This window comes from Chamaea fasciata, unplaced genomic scaffold, assembly GCF_029207755.1.
Source record: "Chamaea fasciata isolate MVZ Bird 193981 ecotype frontalis unplaced genomic scaffold, bChaFas1.0.hap1 SCAF_5, whole genome shotgun sequence".
NCBI lineage: Eukaryota > Metazoa > Chordata > Aves > Passeriformes > Sylviidae > Chamaea > Chamaea fasciata.
The window spans coordinates 64,546,225-64,562,674 of record NW_027094090.1 but is presented as its reverse complement, the minus strand read 5'-3'; the positions used below and the strand labels follow the sequence as shown (position 1 = coordinate 64,562,674).

At 51.3% G+C, this 16,450-nt stretch overlaps 2 protein-coding genes across 6 annotated transcripts; both read left to right on the top strand.

Annotated features, from left to right (window-relative positions):
- Window positions 1-1,358: 1,358 nt before the first annotated feature.
- DNAL4 (dynein axonemal light chain 4) lies at window positions 1,359-5,409 on the top strand. 4 transcript variants are annotated; one of them, XM_066184135.1, is made up of 4 exons: window positions 1,359-1,403; window positions 2,467-2,678; window positions 3,384-3,467; window positions 4,398-5,409. In XM_066184135.1, the coding sequence occupies exons 2-4, from the start codon at window positions 2,607-2,609 to the stop codon at window positions 4,560-4,562; spliced, it is 321 nt and encodes a 106-aa protein (XP_066040232.1). In that variant the 5' UTR covers window positions 1,359-1,403; window positions 2,467-2,606; the 3' UTR covers window positions 4,563-5,409. The 4 variants fall into 4 exon arrangements, with proteins under 4 accessions (XP_066040232.1, XP_066040233.1, XP_066040235.1 ...); XM_066184136.1 differs by having other exon boundaries at window positions 1,386-1,403; window positions 2,464-2,678; XM_066184138.1 differs by lacking the exon at window positions 1,359-1,403 and adding an exon at window positions 1,559-1,581.
- A 4,852-nt stretch (window positions 5,410-10,261) lies between these two features.
- Window positions 10,262-15,561, top strand: LOC136290290 (extracellular serine/threonine protein kinase FAM20C-like). 2 transcript variants are annotated; one of them, XM_066184660.1, is made up of 10 exons: window positions 10,262-10,740; window positions 12,200-12,375; window positions 12,463-12,541; window positions 13,048-13,140; window positions 13,308-13,423; window positions 13,724-13,904; window positions 14,020-14,129; window positions 14,796-14,877; window positions 14,989-15,048; window positions 15,131-15,561. In XM_066184660.1, the coding sequence occupies exons 1-10, from the start codon at window positions 10,262-10,264 to the stop codon at window positions 15,363-15,365; spliced, it is 1,611 nt and encodes a 536-aa protein (XP_066040757.1). In that variant the 3' UTR covers window positions 15,366-15,561. The 2 variants fall into 2 exon arrangements, with proteins under 2 accessions (XP_066040757.1, XP_066040759.1); XM_066184662.1 differs by lacking the exons at window positions 12,200-12,375; window positions 12,463-12,541.
- The last annotated feature ends 889 nt before the right edge of the window (window positions 15,562-16,450 follow it).

The window sequence follows — 16,450 nt, the reverse complement described above, 5'->3', positions numbered from 1 at the left end:
TTGAGGTGCTGGGGTATGTCCAGAGATCAGTGGAGCTGGTGAAGAGTCTGAAGCACGAATCCTGTGAAGGGCAGCTGAGGGAGCTGGGATTGTTCAGCCTGGAGGGGAGGAGGCTCAACTGTAGAGAATAAATTGTTTGAAAGCTGATACAAAGTTCCAATGTCACAAGTTAATGAGGATAATGAGTTGTTGGTTGGGTGAGTTGTTGTGTAAATTCCCTTACCGTTGGGTATGGCCCCCGCTGCTCCCCTCTCCTCCAAGATAGTGAACCACCCGAGACCATGAGGAGGAGGATGACATCACCTAGTATGCAAATATCAGATTCCCATGGGCCTTAGGGGAGAGGGAATTCGTGTAGTGGAGACCCCTAAAAACAATGAGCTGTGAGCCACTGTGCGCGTAAAGAGCTGAAGTAACACTTCTAACCAGAAGGGATATCGGACGACATCAAAGCTCTAGTCAGGAGCCCTCACTCTCATCACCCTAACCGAAGTCAGTCAAGAGTGACATGGGGACCCTGAAGCTGACATTAGTACTGTGTTTGTGAGATGGCTGAGAGGAAGGAAGGCATAGATCTCCCACGCGATAGAGTTGGTATTTTTCTCTGTCACGCCGTGTCAGCAGCAGCGGTGGTGTGTGCACACCCTACGGGCTCATTTCCCAGACTCTTCCTGAGGAAGCTGAAGTCTCTAAGGAGTCGGTTTCCTAGCATTGATAAGATGGGGGGTGACCTGATCACTTTCCAATTCCCTGAAGGGAGGTTGTATCCGGGTGGGAGTCAGCCTCTTCTCCCAAGCAACTAGAGAGGACGAGAGGACACATTTTAGCTGCACCGGGGAGGTTCAGGTTGGACATGAGGAGGAACTATTTCACAGAAAGTGATTAGAAATTGGGATGGGCTTCCCAGGGAGGTGGCCGAGTCACCGTGCCTGCAGGTATTTAAGGAAAGACGGGATGTGGCACTTACTGCCATGGTCTAGTTGACATGGTGGTGGTGCTCGGTCATACGTAGGACCATGATCTCAGAAGTCCTTTCTAACCTGATTCTGTGATTTAAAAAAACCAAAATTGCCCCAAATCGCTTCTTGTTCTTATATTCAACCTTATTGATTCAAAGAAAAAAATAACTAGAACTAGATCCCTAAGGCGTTTTAAGTCAGAAAAATATTAAGCTGCCAGACACCAGGTTGGGGGGCGGCACAACACAGGCGTTCCGTGGCCACCCCACTGCCACCAGCGCCTCAAGGCCCCGCGCGGCGGCCGGCAGGGAGGCCGCCAATCAGACGCGCCGGGCGGCGCGCCCCGTCCAGTGGACGCCGAGGGGGGCGGGACTTCCCGCCTCGGTTGCTATGACAAGAACGGCTCTTCCTTAGCAACGACGCTGCGCTGTGGCGACCGCGCAGGTGAGGCCGCGCCCGGAGCTCCGCGGTGCCGCTCAGCGCCGCTGGCCGAGCTCTTTCTCCGCGCGGACGAGGGTAGCGGACCGGCGTGGCGGCGCTGCATCGGGTGTGTGGTCCGCTGGGGCCGGTTCCGCTGCCTCACACCCTCGGACGGTGGCCCCGGGCACGCCCCGGGCTGGGGGTGGGTACTGAAGTGGCTCCCGGGGGTGGCGACAGTGAGGCGGACCTCCTGCGGAGGTGGTGGTTTGGGGCACCTGCGCGTCCCACGGCCCCCATGTGACGGTTGGTGGTCTGACTCGGTGCTTTAGCCAACAGCTCTCAGTACGTGGCATAAATGGTGTGTCGCCTGACACCGTGTTGGTTTCGTTTCCCTTTTAATATGGGCTCCCTCTTGCTCCCCCTGGGTAGGAGAGGAAGATGCCTTTGCTCTGGGTGAAAGAACCAGAGGGAGGACCGCGGTGAAGTGCTCTGAATCTCTCAGTGAGTGCTGTGCCTCTGCGCTGCCCGAGTAGAGGCAAGCAGGCTGGTAATGAGGCCCTGAGGCACGTCCAGAGTTTTCCCATATGGCCTTCCCCAGCTGACAAATGTTCGGGGATCTGAGGAACAAGTGCACAAACGAGACCAAGATGTTCCTGTTAAACGTTTCTGTCCAGACAAGTACGCAGATTCTGTGCCTGAAGTACTCCTACCCTTCTCTTGTCATGTGCAGTTTGAAACTATTGCAGATAATAGTGTCCTGGGAAAATCCTTTTGGAATTAATCAAGAGTAGTAGTGCCTGATATATTGTTCTCTTGTCCTTTCTTGAAAGCTGTACCTTGGCTCAGCTCTTCCCTCAAGCTCCACTGGTGCTTCTGGGAAGTGCTGTGGTCATTTATGGAAAAAGGTATGATTTAATAGTTTGTTTGCATTAATGGTCTATGAGCTAAGACTCTAAGTGGGGTGTGAAGGTGCTGTTGAGGAAATGGCGAGTGAGATAGCATGATATTCTCGTTACGGTTTCGTTTGCCTTTTGTTTTAATTGAAAGCCATCTGTCTCTTGCCTGTGTTTGTTTTTTGTTGAAGCAGTGTCCTCTAGGCCAAGAAGTGACTCCTCCTGCTGAAGAGAGGAACACAGAGCCCTGTTCCTCTCAGCTGGCTCTGCCACAGCACTTTGCTGAACTCCAGGTAGCCCCTTTGCCCCTTCCTGGAGTCTCTGTGGAAGCACCATGGAAGAAACTGAGGAGGAAAAAAAGGATGAGGCTGATTATAAAAGGCTTCACAGTTTTCCTCTGATTAGGGTAAGGAGGGGGATGGATTACACATTTAGCAGTGCCAGAGGTATGAAAATCTGCCTTCATTCTTACTGTCCTTCTCCTGCTGAGTAGCTACTGTGAGAACATGTGTACTGCTGGTCCTGTGGAGACATCCTGGTTGTCACTGCTGCTTTCTCCCTGTCCTTGACCTCTCATGGGGAAATCTAATAGCTCCGGTGTTCCCCATGTCAGCCAGACAAAGCCTGAGGCAAGGTGATCCATCAAACAGATTCAGAGCACAATGCCTTTGGAGCCCTCTCTGTGTTTTGGATGCAGCCTGCTTTTTGTCCTAGAGAAGCTGGAGCAAAAGATCTTGGTAGCCAGCCAGATAGCAGAATCAGAAGAAAAGGCTGAGTAATTTAGAGTTCTTTGTTACTCATATAGCAATAATTAAGGACTGTGGTTGAAACAGTGTTAGTGTGCTTTCCCTTTATCTTATAGCAGAAAAACTGGCAAATGTCTTAATCTCCTCCTTTAAGCTGTACTTACACAGTGCTGGTTTTCATGTAGGTCAGGAGGAATTCCTCATTGGCTGGAGGAATGGCTCACTTATAATGCAGTCAGCAATTTTCATATTTACTACATCTGAGCCCCTGATAGAGCCAATGCAGAAGTTAGAGCAACTTACTGTTGTCTTGTGTCCTGCTCTTATTTTTCTGCTTAGTTATCCTGTCTGTTTGCTCTTTCCAGCACTCGGACATGCCGGAGGAGATGCGTGTAGAGACTATGGAGCTGTGTGTCACAGCGTGTGAGAAGCATGCCACCAACAATGAGGTACCAGCCACCTCCCAAAATAGGCAGCCCGCTGTTACTGCAGCTCAGGGAATCTGGAGGAGCAGGGATAAGGGTGCAGGGCAGAGCAGAGTCACATCCTGACATCCTATTACTCTCTCTCCGCACTGAGCTAGGGTAGAAGGAGGCAAAAAGCTTTGCTAGATCTCAGATTCAGTTCCCTTGGTCTGCAAGATCCATAATAGCACTTTGCAGAGATTAGTAGTGGTGCTGGTTCCCAAACCTTACCTCCTTGCTTATCCTGCCTTCTTGAGACATGCTTCCACTGTTCATAAAATGCCCTGTGTCCTGAGGGATTGGTTCAGAACTGCATGGAGTCTCTTGTTTTGGGGATAAGTTCATGAAAGTCTGTTAAGTATTCCCTCTTGGCTTGAAGACCAACAATAAAGGGAGAACATACCTTGCTTCATGGACAGGGCACTGCCTGTCACTGCAAAATCTTCCTCTTGCTTTTTTTTTTTTTTTTTTTTTGGATCAAGCAGGGTGTGATCAAGGAGAAGTGAGCCTTTTAAAAGTCAGCCTACTTTTGGTGTTTTGGTAATTAGCTGGAGGTAAAAAAAACGGGCTCCTGTAAAAATAGCTGAGGCTTAGTGACCTGAATCTGCTCTTATGGTCACTGCAACCAGCATAACTCCAGCAGCATCTGAGGCAGAACTCTTGCTTCAGACTGTGTGAACAACAGAATTGATACACTTCTTTAATTTCTCCTTGCTGCTGTGCTGGAGGCTGCTGAGACCAGTTCTACCCTTGGGTGTACCTCTGGGGAGCTCCCAATTCCTGCAGTGCAGCTGCTATACCTGTTGCCCATGGCTTGAGTAGTCTTAAAGGGAGGAGAAGACTAGGCAGATGTTTCCATAAAACCTTCCTGGTTGCTTTGTCTCATCCTATGCTGTCTTCCTTAACGTTCTCCAGAGCGCTGCCAAGATGATCAAAGAGACGATGGACAAGAAATTTGGGTCCTCCTGGCATGTGGTGATTGGGGAAGGTTTTGGCTTTGAGATCACTCATGAGGTGAAGAACCTGCTGTACATGTTCTTTGGTGGCAGCCTGGCTGTATGCGTCTGGAAGTGCTCCTAACCCCTGGCTGGGTCCCAGACTTGCTGAATACGAGAGATTTCTTCCTGCTTTTGACAAGTTTTGTATGATCTGGAGGTGGGGCTTTATTTTTAATACTTTAATGTCAAGATTTCTTTTTTTCATACTGACGTAACAGTTCTGTGGGATACATAAAGTTGGTGCCTGTGTGTGTATAAACTTGCTAAGTTGTCCTGTCCTTGCTTGTGGGATTTCTCATCTGTCTATGGCTCTTTCCTTGGTGTTTGAGCTAGAGCAGGAGGGAAGTGAGGAATAGGTAATCTCACAACACACTGCACAGCAGTGCTAGCAGGGGAAAGCAAAAGCAAAAAGGTGCTATCTAGCCTTATGGGTTTTTTAACTCCCATTTACTCCACATAATTTTCCGTTCTCCTCTGCTTTCTCTGCTACCATGTAGTATGGCTCTGACCAGCACCTGTCTTTCCTCTCTGTGGATGCTGCTTAGCATTCTTCCTCCCTTCTGTGATGTCTGTGCAGACCTGACAGCACAAAGGGTCTCCCTTCAGGCTGCCTGTGGAGGTGTGAGCCACAGGGAAGCAGTCCCAGATTGCCCTTCCCTGCTGTTTTGGGAGGGTACAACAGCTGAGCTGCCTGGGTGTAGGAGGTTGCTATGCAAACTGCCCCCTCCTTTCTCACCCACAGCGCACTGAGACAGCATGAAAACACAGGCGGCTGACGATGCCTGACGATGCCTGGGGAGTGGGTGAGAGCTCTTTTTAAGGCTCAAATGCCTCCCTGTCAGTTCCCGGGGGTGTTGCAAGTGCTGTGTACTTTCAGCATCTTGTTTGGAGGCTCCATGTGAAATATAACTTGGTCATCAGAAACCTAATGTGTCTCTGGACTTGGATTCTTTTAGCCTGTTTCATTTTTTAAAGCTGTTGGTGTTGGAGGATGGAATGAGCGTAACTATGTTGCGTGTATGGCTTATTTATAAAACCTAAGGAACTGTGTTTTTACAATAAAAGTTCAGTAAAATGTCTCTATGTGCATTTCTGTAGGCAAAGTAGTTCAAGAAACATGGAAATAAGTAAGCCATGGTGTAGCACAGGCAGAGGACAGAGTTCCATCCTGCAGGTTTCCTGTGTGACTCTCATTCTCCCTATTCAGTTCCTTTTACCAGTGCAAGCCACGATGGTGAGAAGGGTTGCCAAGCCCATGGTGCTGCTAGCCACATCCCTCTGTCCAGCCAGCTGTCTAAGCAGTAGCAGCAATGGAATGTAACTGTGTCTGGTGCCTCACCAGTGTGCCTCAACTCTGACTATTGGAGTCTCATATTTGTAGCTTCCTTAATTTTCAGGTTTTCTCTCAGAATGTTGCCAGCTGACACCTCTAGTCCATAGTTCAAATTGGAAGGATCTTTCTGCATTAATGCCTGTGGTGGATCGACCTGGTCTTACAATTCCTTTTATTCCTTTTTCTGAACCTCAAGTGTTATGCTAGAGATATCCTTTCTCAATTTCATTGTGTCAGGGGGCCAGGAATTGGAGTAATATGAAGACAACTAAGAATTATTTCCAATTTGGACCACCTGTGCTTGGCTGGGCCAGGGTAGGTTTGTACCATGATTCCTACCCCATGGTCGGGATTGCTGTGCTGTGTAGAAGAGCCCAAATCTTCTGAGCTGTCATATCATGTGGTTGCTCTGTCCCTCCAGCTGACTGCCTTTATGTGAAGATAGTGTTATTGACAACACTTTCTACGGCTGGCAGGTGGAAAAGATTATTTCCTCTTCTGCAACCATCTGTCTCTTCTAAATTGCAGAGCAAGACATAAAGTGTTTGGAATGCCCCGTGCTGGAGTGGGATGATCCCCTCAGCCATACCAGGGTCACTTTAATTGTGCCTCTTTCACACTAATGAATAATTAACTGCTCTGTGCGTATGCAGAGGCACGCTGATCCTGGGCATCTCTGCAGGGTTGTGGTGACCTGCAGATGACCACAGAGAGCTGCTGACCTCAGCACACAGTCTCTTGGACTTGTTGTCTGTTTATTTTGGCCACCAGCTGACCAAAGCTAATGTTTCTGTGACCTGCATTGGCAACAAGGGAAGGGTGAGCGCTCCCCAGCCTTCACAAAGCCTGAGTGTGCAAACAGATTGAGGTGAGCTAGGTGTGAATGTGCAGCAAGTCAGCTCCCACGCTGCCATTCTCACCAGGTAATACAAGGTGCCTCACAGGAGAGTGGCTGGCTATTTTTATTCACAAGGGTAATAGCTTTCCTACAGGAAATTACAATGAGGACTGCAAACCCTTGTCAGCTGGTTTGCAGTTCTGTCACTGGCATTGTACCTGAAAGCACAAGCTTCAGCCTCCAAAAATGTGGCTCTGTGTGTCAGAGCCCTTGCCCTGAGGCAAGTGTTCAATCAGATCAATTGTCCTGCCTGTTGCAAGTTGACTCATGCTTTGCTGGCCCCTGTGTGTTAGAAAAAAGACTTCCACCCTCCTTTTGCTGTGGAGCTGGAACATCTTTGGGCATACCTGTAATTTTCAGAGTAAGGTTTATGGTTCAGAGAAGGTCCCTTATCCTGTGTTTTCCCACAAGAGACCCTTCTATGGCTGATGAACGTGCTGGATCCAGTCCAAAGGAGGCCACATGATCAGAGAGCTGAAGCATCTCTGCTAAGAAGACTGGCTGAGAGGGTTGAAGTTGTTCAGCCTGGAGAAGGCTCTGGAGAGACCTTATACCAGTACCTAAAGGGTGTCAACTGGAAAGCTGGAGAGGGACTTTTTGGCAGGGCCTGTTGTGATATGATAGGGGTTAGAGGTTTCAAACTAAAAGAGGTTTGTTCTAGATTGGATACAGGGAAGGGAAAAAGTCTTAGAATGAGGGTGGTGAAACACTGGAACAGGTTGCCTAGAGAGGTGGTGGGTGCCCCACGCCTGGAAGCATTCAGGGATAGGTTGGATGAGGCTCTGAGCAATACAATGTAGTTCAAGGTGCCCCTGGTCATTGCAGGGACATTGTACTGGTGACCCCTAAAGGTCCCTTCCAACACAAACTATGATTCTATGAGGCTTTGGAGCCTCTAAGGCCTTTCTACCTTTTACTATAAAACTGCTCTCAGTTGCTGGAGGATTTTTCCTTATGGATTTTCCGTGGAAAACTGGGAAAGTTGGCAACAGTTTGCTTGCTATTGTGTTTCCCTCTCATTTCTAGGTCCCCTGCATATTGCTGCCATTACCCATCAAAGCATCAGGCTGAGTCAGATGTAGAAAATGAGATGAAAAACTCAGGGTGATGGATCGGTGGCAGCCAAAATGACTCTTTCTATCCACCTGTCCCCTAGAGCTGTGATAGCAGCTCGGAGGTTGTGCCTTATGACTTCATCCCTCCCTGCTGAGGGGAGATGGGAACATCATTACCAGCTGCTGATGAGTCCTGATTTGGAGCCAGCAGTGAAAATGTCCTCAGATGGAGGGCTCCTTCTCTGCCCCAAGGGTGATTTGAACCTCTGGGAAGATGGAGGAAGAGCTGGAGGAGGGAGATGAGAAGAAAGAGGTGCAAATTCAACCATGTCTCTATGAGGGTGTCATGGCAACAAGGTACATCGAAGTGCATGTCAGGTGATGCGGGCAGACTTTGAAGGTCTCCTGCTCTTCTCTGTTGCTGCAGGCTCATGTCTGACTCGATGAAAAAATCTTTCAGGTAACATTTATACCAACACTGAAGTGCTAAGGGTGGCAAGTGCCTCAACTAAGCCCCCTGCCTTTGCTTTCCAATGGGATGCTAAATCAGAGTGAGGAGGTAGGATTGCAGGTTTCATTATCTGGGAATGGGACTAACAGTAAGGTGGCTTCAGCCCATAGGGCCCCTGTGCCCATCTGACTCTAGGACATGAGAAGGAGATTTCTATCCCCTCCAGCCCCATTTAGAGCTGGTTTGGGGCACTGGAAGGAGGACATCTCCCTCTCTTCAGAGCTGACTGTGGAATAACGAAATCTGTGGCCCTGCTCCAGGAGCCGAGTCCAGCTCCTTTAATGCGATCAGTTAGTACACGGAGTTGGTGTTTTGGTTGGTTGGTTGTTTTTTTTCTGAGCCGTGACCTAATGATCCCATATTCCAGCTACAGCTGGATCTTCTGTCTGAACCGTGTGTCCAGACTGAATTCAGCAAACATCCCAGAGCAAGATGCTGTGTTCCCCTGCCCAGGGAAGCCATCTGCTCCCCTCCACCAGCTCCTTCTGTGGGGCTTCAAGCTCGCCAGCCGGGCCAGAAAGCTCTCCTCCTCCTCGCTTGCCCCGGTTCTCCTCGGCCATCTTGTTAGCAGAAGGCTCAGGAACGCGGGGCTGGCTGAATCTGGGGCGGTGATGGTGTCAGCCGGAGGCGGTTTCCAGGCAACTGTCGCGTCGTGGGACACGCGAGCCAAGAACACCGGGGACACTGTGTTCCCAGCGCGCCGCCAGGAAGGGGACGGAGACACACACAGAAAGAGCCGGTAGAGGACGGTGCAAAGACGGAAGCGCAGGGATGGCAGCAGAGGAGGGGGTCTCCAGAATATCCCCTCCTGCCCACTGATCATCATACCTTCCCTGGCTGGGAGTAAGCATTTACAAGCTGGCTGCTGGTGCATCACACGACAAGGAAGGACTGCATAATGTATGGGATTTCATGTGCCTTCTGCATCCTTTGGAAGATCAAAGAGAAAAGAAACGTTGTGCCAGACTGTGCCCCGGCCCCCAGACTTATTGCAGGTTGTCCTGTGTTTCTCTGTCCCTTTTCAAATACAAAGCTCCATCCCTACAAGTCATGAACCATTTCTGTGCACACATCCCAGCTCTGTGTCTCTGGGTGTCACTGAATAAGTGAATTTCTTGTAAAAAAAAAATGCTCTTCTCTTCCACAAGTTGACAGTCCTTCCCAGCACTTGGTGAGTCCCATTGCCCCTCTGTGTTGATGCCCAAGGCAGTATCCCCACTCCTGCCTGCCTGCCTGCCTCCCCTACCTGCTTTAGAGGCCCTGGGAACATCCCTGTCCCTGAAATTCACATGCCTGGTAGCCCTTCCTTACACTGCCTGCCCAGCATTTTCCCTCAAAGCAGTGTCAATACTCACATCCCCTTTGTTTTATCCAGTTTGAGTGGTTTTTGAGAGGGGGCTTGAGTACAACTGGTTTTCAATGGATGAGGAAGGGTGATAAAATTGATATGGCCAAGCAATAGGGAAAAAAAAATTTTTCTGGATTCTGAGAGTGGATTTATGCAGCTGTGATGAACATGGGGAATGGGGCTACACAGTGCTTGGCAGGGTGTGTGCTGCAGAGAGGTAGAACCATTTTAGTGCCCGGGATTCAAGGAAATGTTCTGCAGCCCTGTGCAGGTGACAGCATAGAGAGACAGGACAGTGGGGAGTCCTCTGCAGCCATTGCTCTCCCCGAGCCGGTATTGCAGCTATTGATTTGGAACTTGCCCTGTTTACTCTACCTTGGCAGTGCCAGCTCGACCCTTAGTAGTGCTGATAAACCCCACCACAACCTCCTGTCCCATCCTGGTGGAGTCATACCATGAGGTGCCATGGTGATAGATCTTTCCTGCCACCCTGCCCTTGCACCAGTTGCTCTTTTGCTGCGATGCTTTGAATCCAGGAAACCTCTCTCCTATTTTTGCACAGAGGCTGCAGCCACACCAACATTTTTAACCTGTTGTGGGTGCCCATCCCTTGCCAAGTGTTTCGTGTGAGAAAGGATGCGGTGCCGGCTGCAAACGCTTTTCCAGAGGAAATTTAAAATCAGCCTTCTCCTTCTTCTGCTCTTGGCCCTTCTTGTGCATCTGGTGATGGATTTTGCTCTCCCCACAACCCACAGGCCCTGCAGCTGCAATATGAAAGCATCAAAAGCTGTGGGTGTCCCGTCAGGCAGCCCCATGCCAGCCAGCCTCAAAAAGCTGAGCCTCCGAATCCTTCAAGATTTCAATGGAAGCAACGGCTCGTTGGAGAAAAGTTCCCAGCCACAGAGAGCAGGGCTGCACTTGAGGGCTGGAGAGCCAGGGGTCCAACAGCAGCATGAAGAGGGGAATGCAGGGTGGACCAAGGGATCAAAGCTGGCAGCACTCTTCGAGCATCCTCTTTACAACATCCCAGTCCCAGAGGTGACAGAGGAAGACAAGCTGTTTATCATCAACCCCATGGAGAAGTTCAGCCTGCACAGCAGCGGGAGTGATGAATGGTGAGGAGCAAGCTCAAAGCCTAGCTTGCATCTGGGGGATATGTGGGTTTGAGGGGACAAGCAGCAGGGGCCAAACATGTAGTTTCCTTACGCAGATCAGCATCCTACCCCAGAGGGGCCCATATTGCTAAGCATGCTCTTCTCACATGTCAAATCCTCTCCTAGCCCTGGATTTTTGGGCTGCTACCCATAAGCTTGTAGCACACAGCAAAGCTAAAGGAGATTCTTGAATTATTCATTGTATTATGGCTATCTATTAGGTGATCTCCTCAGCTCCTTCCCTTCTCCAATGCACACTAGCCCATAGTCTCTCTCTCTGTATATGAGGGAGTCCCTGCTCCATTCTAACCAGTTTTATCCCCCTCTCGCAGTATGTTGGAGATGTAAAACCTTCAATATAGCTTACCTCTAACCATAAGACCATTCCTGTCCTGCATTTTGTAGGATGCTGCCTGACCTCTTTAGGCTTGGCTGTATGGTGAGCTCACTGCTGACGGCTGTCTATTTTTATCTTTGGACTACTAACCTCTAATTAGAAGGGAAGATATTAAAAGCTTTAGCATTATAACACATAGCAGCTTCCTTATGGAAAGCACACCTTTCAAAAGTGGTGCCTGCTCGAACTGGGAGAGAATAAAAGCTGGTTTAAGAGCTGGTTTCCACAAATGGGCATTTGCCTTATCTCTGAGGACAACCTATGGGTAGCCTGGGGTCTGGTTTGATGAAATCAATGCACAGTCTGTGTTTTCCTAGAGAGAGACATGGATATAAGTTATAGATACCCTGGCCTAACTGTCCCATTGCAGTATCAGTGTGTGTTAGCACAGAGGTGGGCCAGATACCCCCAGGGGCTCCCTTAGATGCCAGCAAATTGCAAATTTGCAGGATGCACAGAGACAGGGATAGTGCTATCTCAAACTTATCCCCCCGGGAAAACCCACCTAAGGGGAATGGGTTGTTGAGGATTGAAGTTCATATCAGTGCTGGGGATGGCTGGGAAACCCATGATACTCCACACGTGTACACACATGTGACCCCAGTAAGCACATGGAGGGGTGTAGCAGACTGTACTCCTGGGAGCCAATCTCCTAGGGAAAAACAATGAGATGATCTGTTCTAGCAGGGAAATAAATGCATGGATGAGATAAGCAGGATCAACCCTGGGATTTTCCATAGGGGATGGAGGGAAGACACTGTGTCCAATCCAGTTATGTTGGTGGGTTTTCCTGGCCACCAACTTTGGGTGGGATCTACCAGGTGCCAAAAGCCCCATGGAGGCTGAATGGGACAGGGAGTTCTACCACCATGAAACCTGGAACCCATCCAGGGCTTGCTCTGGGCTTTCTCCCTACCTCACCCTCCATGCACTGGCTCCCAGGAAGGGCCTGGGGACACGGGACCCATTCTGTCCCAACTAAAAGCTGTCATTGTTGGGGTGGTGGTGGCTGTTGGGCTGCAGGGTCAGCAGCAGTAAAGCCGAGACAGTCCTCCTGACAGGGAAGACAGCCTATGATACCTACCCCACCTGGCTCAAATTCCATATCGGCATCAACCGCTATGAGCTGTACCCCCGCCAGGACCCCTTGTTGCCCATGCTCCTCCAGGATTTGGCCACTCAAAGGATTGTCAGTTCAGGTACCACCTCCCTGCCTCTACCCCTGTCCACACCCCTGCCCTGCTGCCTGCTGCCTATCTCCCTCATCCCCATTTACCTCCTTTCAGTCCAGAAGTCCGGCGGGACCCAGCTCAAGCTCATCATGATGTTCCCAAACTATGGGCAGGCCCTCTTCAAGCCCATGAAGTGAGTAGAGTCTGGGACAACCCTATACCTCACCTACCCGGCCCTGTTAGGTAGCGAGGAGTGGCTGGAGGGGGCCATGGAGAGAGAAATGGAGAAATGCTTCATGTGCTGCCTTGCTTCAGCACCTCCATTCCAAAACTGAGGCGAGGTGAATGGTCCCATTTCTCCTGCCTTCCCTGGCGGTGCTTGCTGCAAACTGGATGCAGCCTGTGATGGGGTAGTGACCTCCAGTGGTGGAAAGAAGAAGGTGGTCCATGAGGACCATCCAGGAGCCTCCAGTCCATGAAGGGCTTCCCCCACCCTTGAGTTGGAGGCAGAGGTAGCGTGGGACCCTGGAGAGGGGGCTTGGAGACACCCATCCATCAGGAAGTGACTGGAGGAGACTGGGTCTGGCTGTGTTTCCAGTGTCACCAGGGAACACAAGCTGAGTGGTGGTTTGGAACTAATCCCATTCTTGGAGTGACCCCATCCATAATGATTGCCCCCACTGTCCCTTCTCCTTCCAGGCAGACCCGGGACCAGGAGACCCCCATTGATTTCTTCTACTTCTCAGACTTTGAACGGCACAATGCAGAGATTGCAGCCTTCCACCTGGACAGGTGAGCATGAGCTTTGCGTATTGGCAAAGCACCAAAGAAACTGCTCCTTCACCCCATCTCTTGCTCCCTGTTGTGAGGGATACCTGTGTCTTCTGTCAGTTTTAATAACTTGCTGTTATTAAACCAGCTGAGGTCAGTAAGAAATGGTTCCAAGTTCTGTGTTTCAGGATCCTGGATTTCCGGCGAATCCCCCCCGTTTCTGGCCGTTTGGTCAACATAACAAAGGAAATTCGGGATATCACCACAGATAAGAAATTGGCCAAGACTTTCTTCATCTCCCCAGGTGAGCTTTCATGCTCTCCGTCCTCTCCTGTGGCCACCTGGATGGAGTTCACCTGGAGCTGACTACTGCTGCCCCAACACTCAGACAAACTATCCCACTGGGGACTGTTCCAGCTCCCATGGGTAGCCTGCCACAGACCTTTGCTCCTCACAGCCTCCCTTGCCATTGCTTTGCTGGTGGCAGATGGTCAGAGTGCATGGAGCATGCTCCCCTGGCTGCTTGCTGGACCACTCTGTCTGGGGGTTGTAGGCTCATTGCCTTCCTTCTCTTTGTCAACCTTTGCTTTGTCCCCATGGCCAGCGGGTAACATCTGCTTCTACGGGGAGTGCTCCTACTACTGCTCCACCGAGCACGCCCTCTGTGGCAAACCGGACCAGCTGGAGGGCTCCATGGCTGCCCTGCTCCCTGACAAGACCCTGGCCAAACGCCACTCCTGGCGCAGCCCCTGGCGCCGCTCCTACCACAAGAGCAAGAAGGCTGAGTGAGACAGGGCATGGGGGGTGTGGGGACACGGGCTAGCAGAGCCATGGGATGGGAGGGGGCTTCTCCACAGCTGCTCTCATGGCCCCATTGCCCTCCCTGGCCTCTGCCACCAGGTGGGAGCTGAACCCCAACTACTGCGCTCAGGTGCGAGAGACACCACCGTATGACAGGGGCCATCGCCTCCTCGACCTCATCGACATGACTATCCTCGATTTCCTCATGGGTAAGCCGCTCTGTGCCTGTGCTGGGGGCAGTAGAGGTCCTTCAGGACCAACAAGCCCAAATGGCTCCATGCCCTGTGGTACCATGCCCTGCGAGGTTTGTTGGCCAAACTGTTGTTCAGGCTGCAGCAAGCTGCAGTCTTTACCCACAATAGGTGCCACCAGGGCATTTCCCAGGCAGGACTCGACGGTCAAGAGATTCCAGGGACACCCCAGCTGAATGCCCTGAACATGGGAAGCACCTTCCAGCACGCCCTCACATGCAGCCCCTGGAGAGTCAGAGGTGGAGATGATACTGCCCAGAGCTCTTGCTGCCTCTCTTGTCCCTGGGCCGTTTCTTCCTTCCTGCACTGTCCCCTCACCAGCAGCTGACTGGGAGACTTTCCCGTCTCCTAATTCCTGACCACCCAGCCATGCCTTTGCCGTTACTTCTGCTCCATTTGCCACTGTTGTCCCTCTGTGGGGCTGCTGGGATGAGAAGAGGCCTGGAGGCCGTGTGGTCTCTGCTCAGTTCCCCTGTACGGCCATAGCCACCCAATGGACACCTTAGAGGTGCCACCTATCCTTTTCCCCGGGCTCTGGGTTTCATTTTCACACCATGAGAGTGCTCCATGTCCCTGCTCCCATCTCCCAGCCCATATGATGGCAAATTTGTTGACCCACCACAGGCAATATGGACCGGCACCACTATGAGACCTTTGAGAAATTTGGGAATGACACTTTCCTGCTCCACCTGGACAACGGTCGTGGGTAAAGCTGGGGAATAGGGGGGAGCAATCACAGAAAAGGGGTGGGGGGAGACCTCCAGTCATGCCGAAATGCCACCCTGACACATCCTTATGGGCTTCTCTGCACCCCTAGTTTCGGCACACACTCACGCGATGAACTGTCCATCCTGGCCCCTCTCCACCAATGCTGCAGGTAAGGGGCTGCCGCCCACCATGGATCTGCTGTTGGGGAGAAGCTCCTCCTATTGAGACCTCTCCCTCCTCATCTCTGGCAGCATCAAGAAGTCCACTTACCTGCGGCTGCAACTGCTGGCCACCCAGCCCTACCGCCTGAGTGATGTGCTGCGAGAGGCGCTGGCTGCAGATCCACTGGCCCCTGTTCTGGCTGAGCCCCACCTGCAGGCACTGGACCGGCGCCTGGGGAAGGTGCTGGTGGCGGTGGGACACTGCCTGGCCAGGGCAGCCCGCCAGGAAGAGGTGCTGGTGGATGATGTGGGGTCATGGGTGTGATGGGGGCTGGGTACCCTATTGGATTGGGCTGTTTTGATGTGCTGCTGAGGATGGTATGAGGATCAATGTGCAGTTCTGATTCTTTGTAGCGTCAGCTTTTGGTGGCGCTGGAGCTGGTGAGGTGATGAACCAGGAAAGCAGGTTGTAAGGATAGCTGGGGCAGGGAGGAAATTTAAATAAAAAGGTTGGCCTAGTGGAGAAGACATGAGCTGTGATCTTCCCCACCAAGGCTGCTTTCCCAGCCCTGCCCTGTCCTTGCGTGCTTGGATGTGTCATTTCAGCCCTCCAAAGCCTTTTAGGAAAGGGTAGGGATTTTTCCTGCCTTTCCCCAGCAAGAGCTGTCAAACTGGAACAGCTGGCAATCTCCCTCTGCCCCACCCCCAGCATGATGATGTCCTGGTGACCCCTAAAAAGAGAGCTGAGACTCCCCACTGCTGGTGTGGGGAAAATGAGGCAGAAGCTCCCAGCTACACACCACTTATCTTTGCCCCAGTCTTCCCACACCCACTCAAAAACTCCTATAGCTCTGGCACCACCTCCTCCTCCACAGAACCAGGGATCCAGCAAGGACAAACCCCACTCCCCTCAGAACATCTTCCTAAATCCCCTGGGAACAAGCACTGACTCCACACCCAAAAAAGTGGCTCCTGAGGAGGGGATGGATTGACCTGGGGCTGTGCACGCTACTTAGTGCCTGGTGGCTCAGGACCCAGCTTATCCCCTGAGCCTCTCGGGGGGGGTTAATCCACGCAGGGTTACGTCACCTGGAACAGGTGCCATTGTGACAGCTACTGCCAGTGTACCCAGGTCGGGACATGGGATTGCCATCTGCATGGCCAGAGATAAAGGTGCCACTGGGGAGGGGAGATGTCCTCTGTCCCAGCCAGACACTTGCAAAGGGATGGGAAGCCATGGGAAAGGGTGAGAAAGGGCAGCTGGCACAGTGGGAGATGGAGCTGGAAAAGCTAGGCAGAGATTTAGGCTGGAACAAAAAATGGGCTCAAAAGAAAGAAAAAAAAAAGAAAAGGGAGACAAAGAGGATCTCTGTGTGTTACACAACAGGACTGGGGACGCTGAATTGCAGT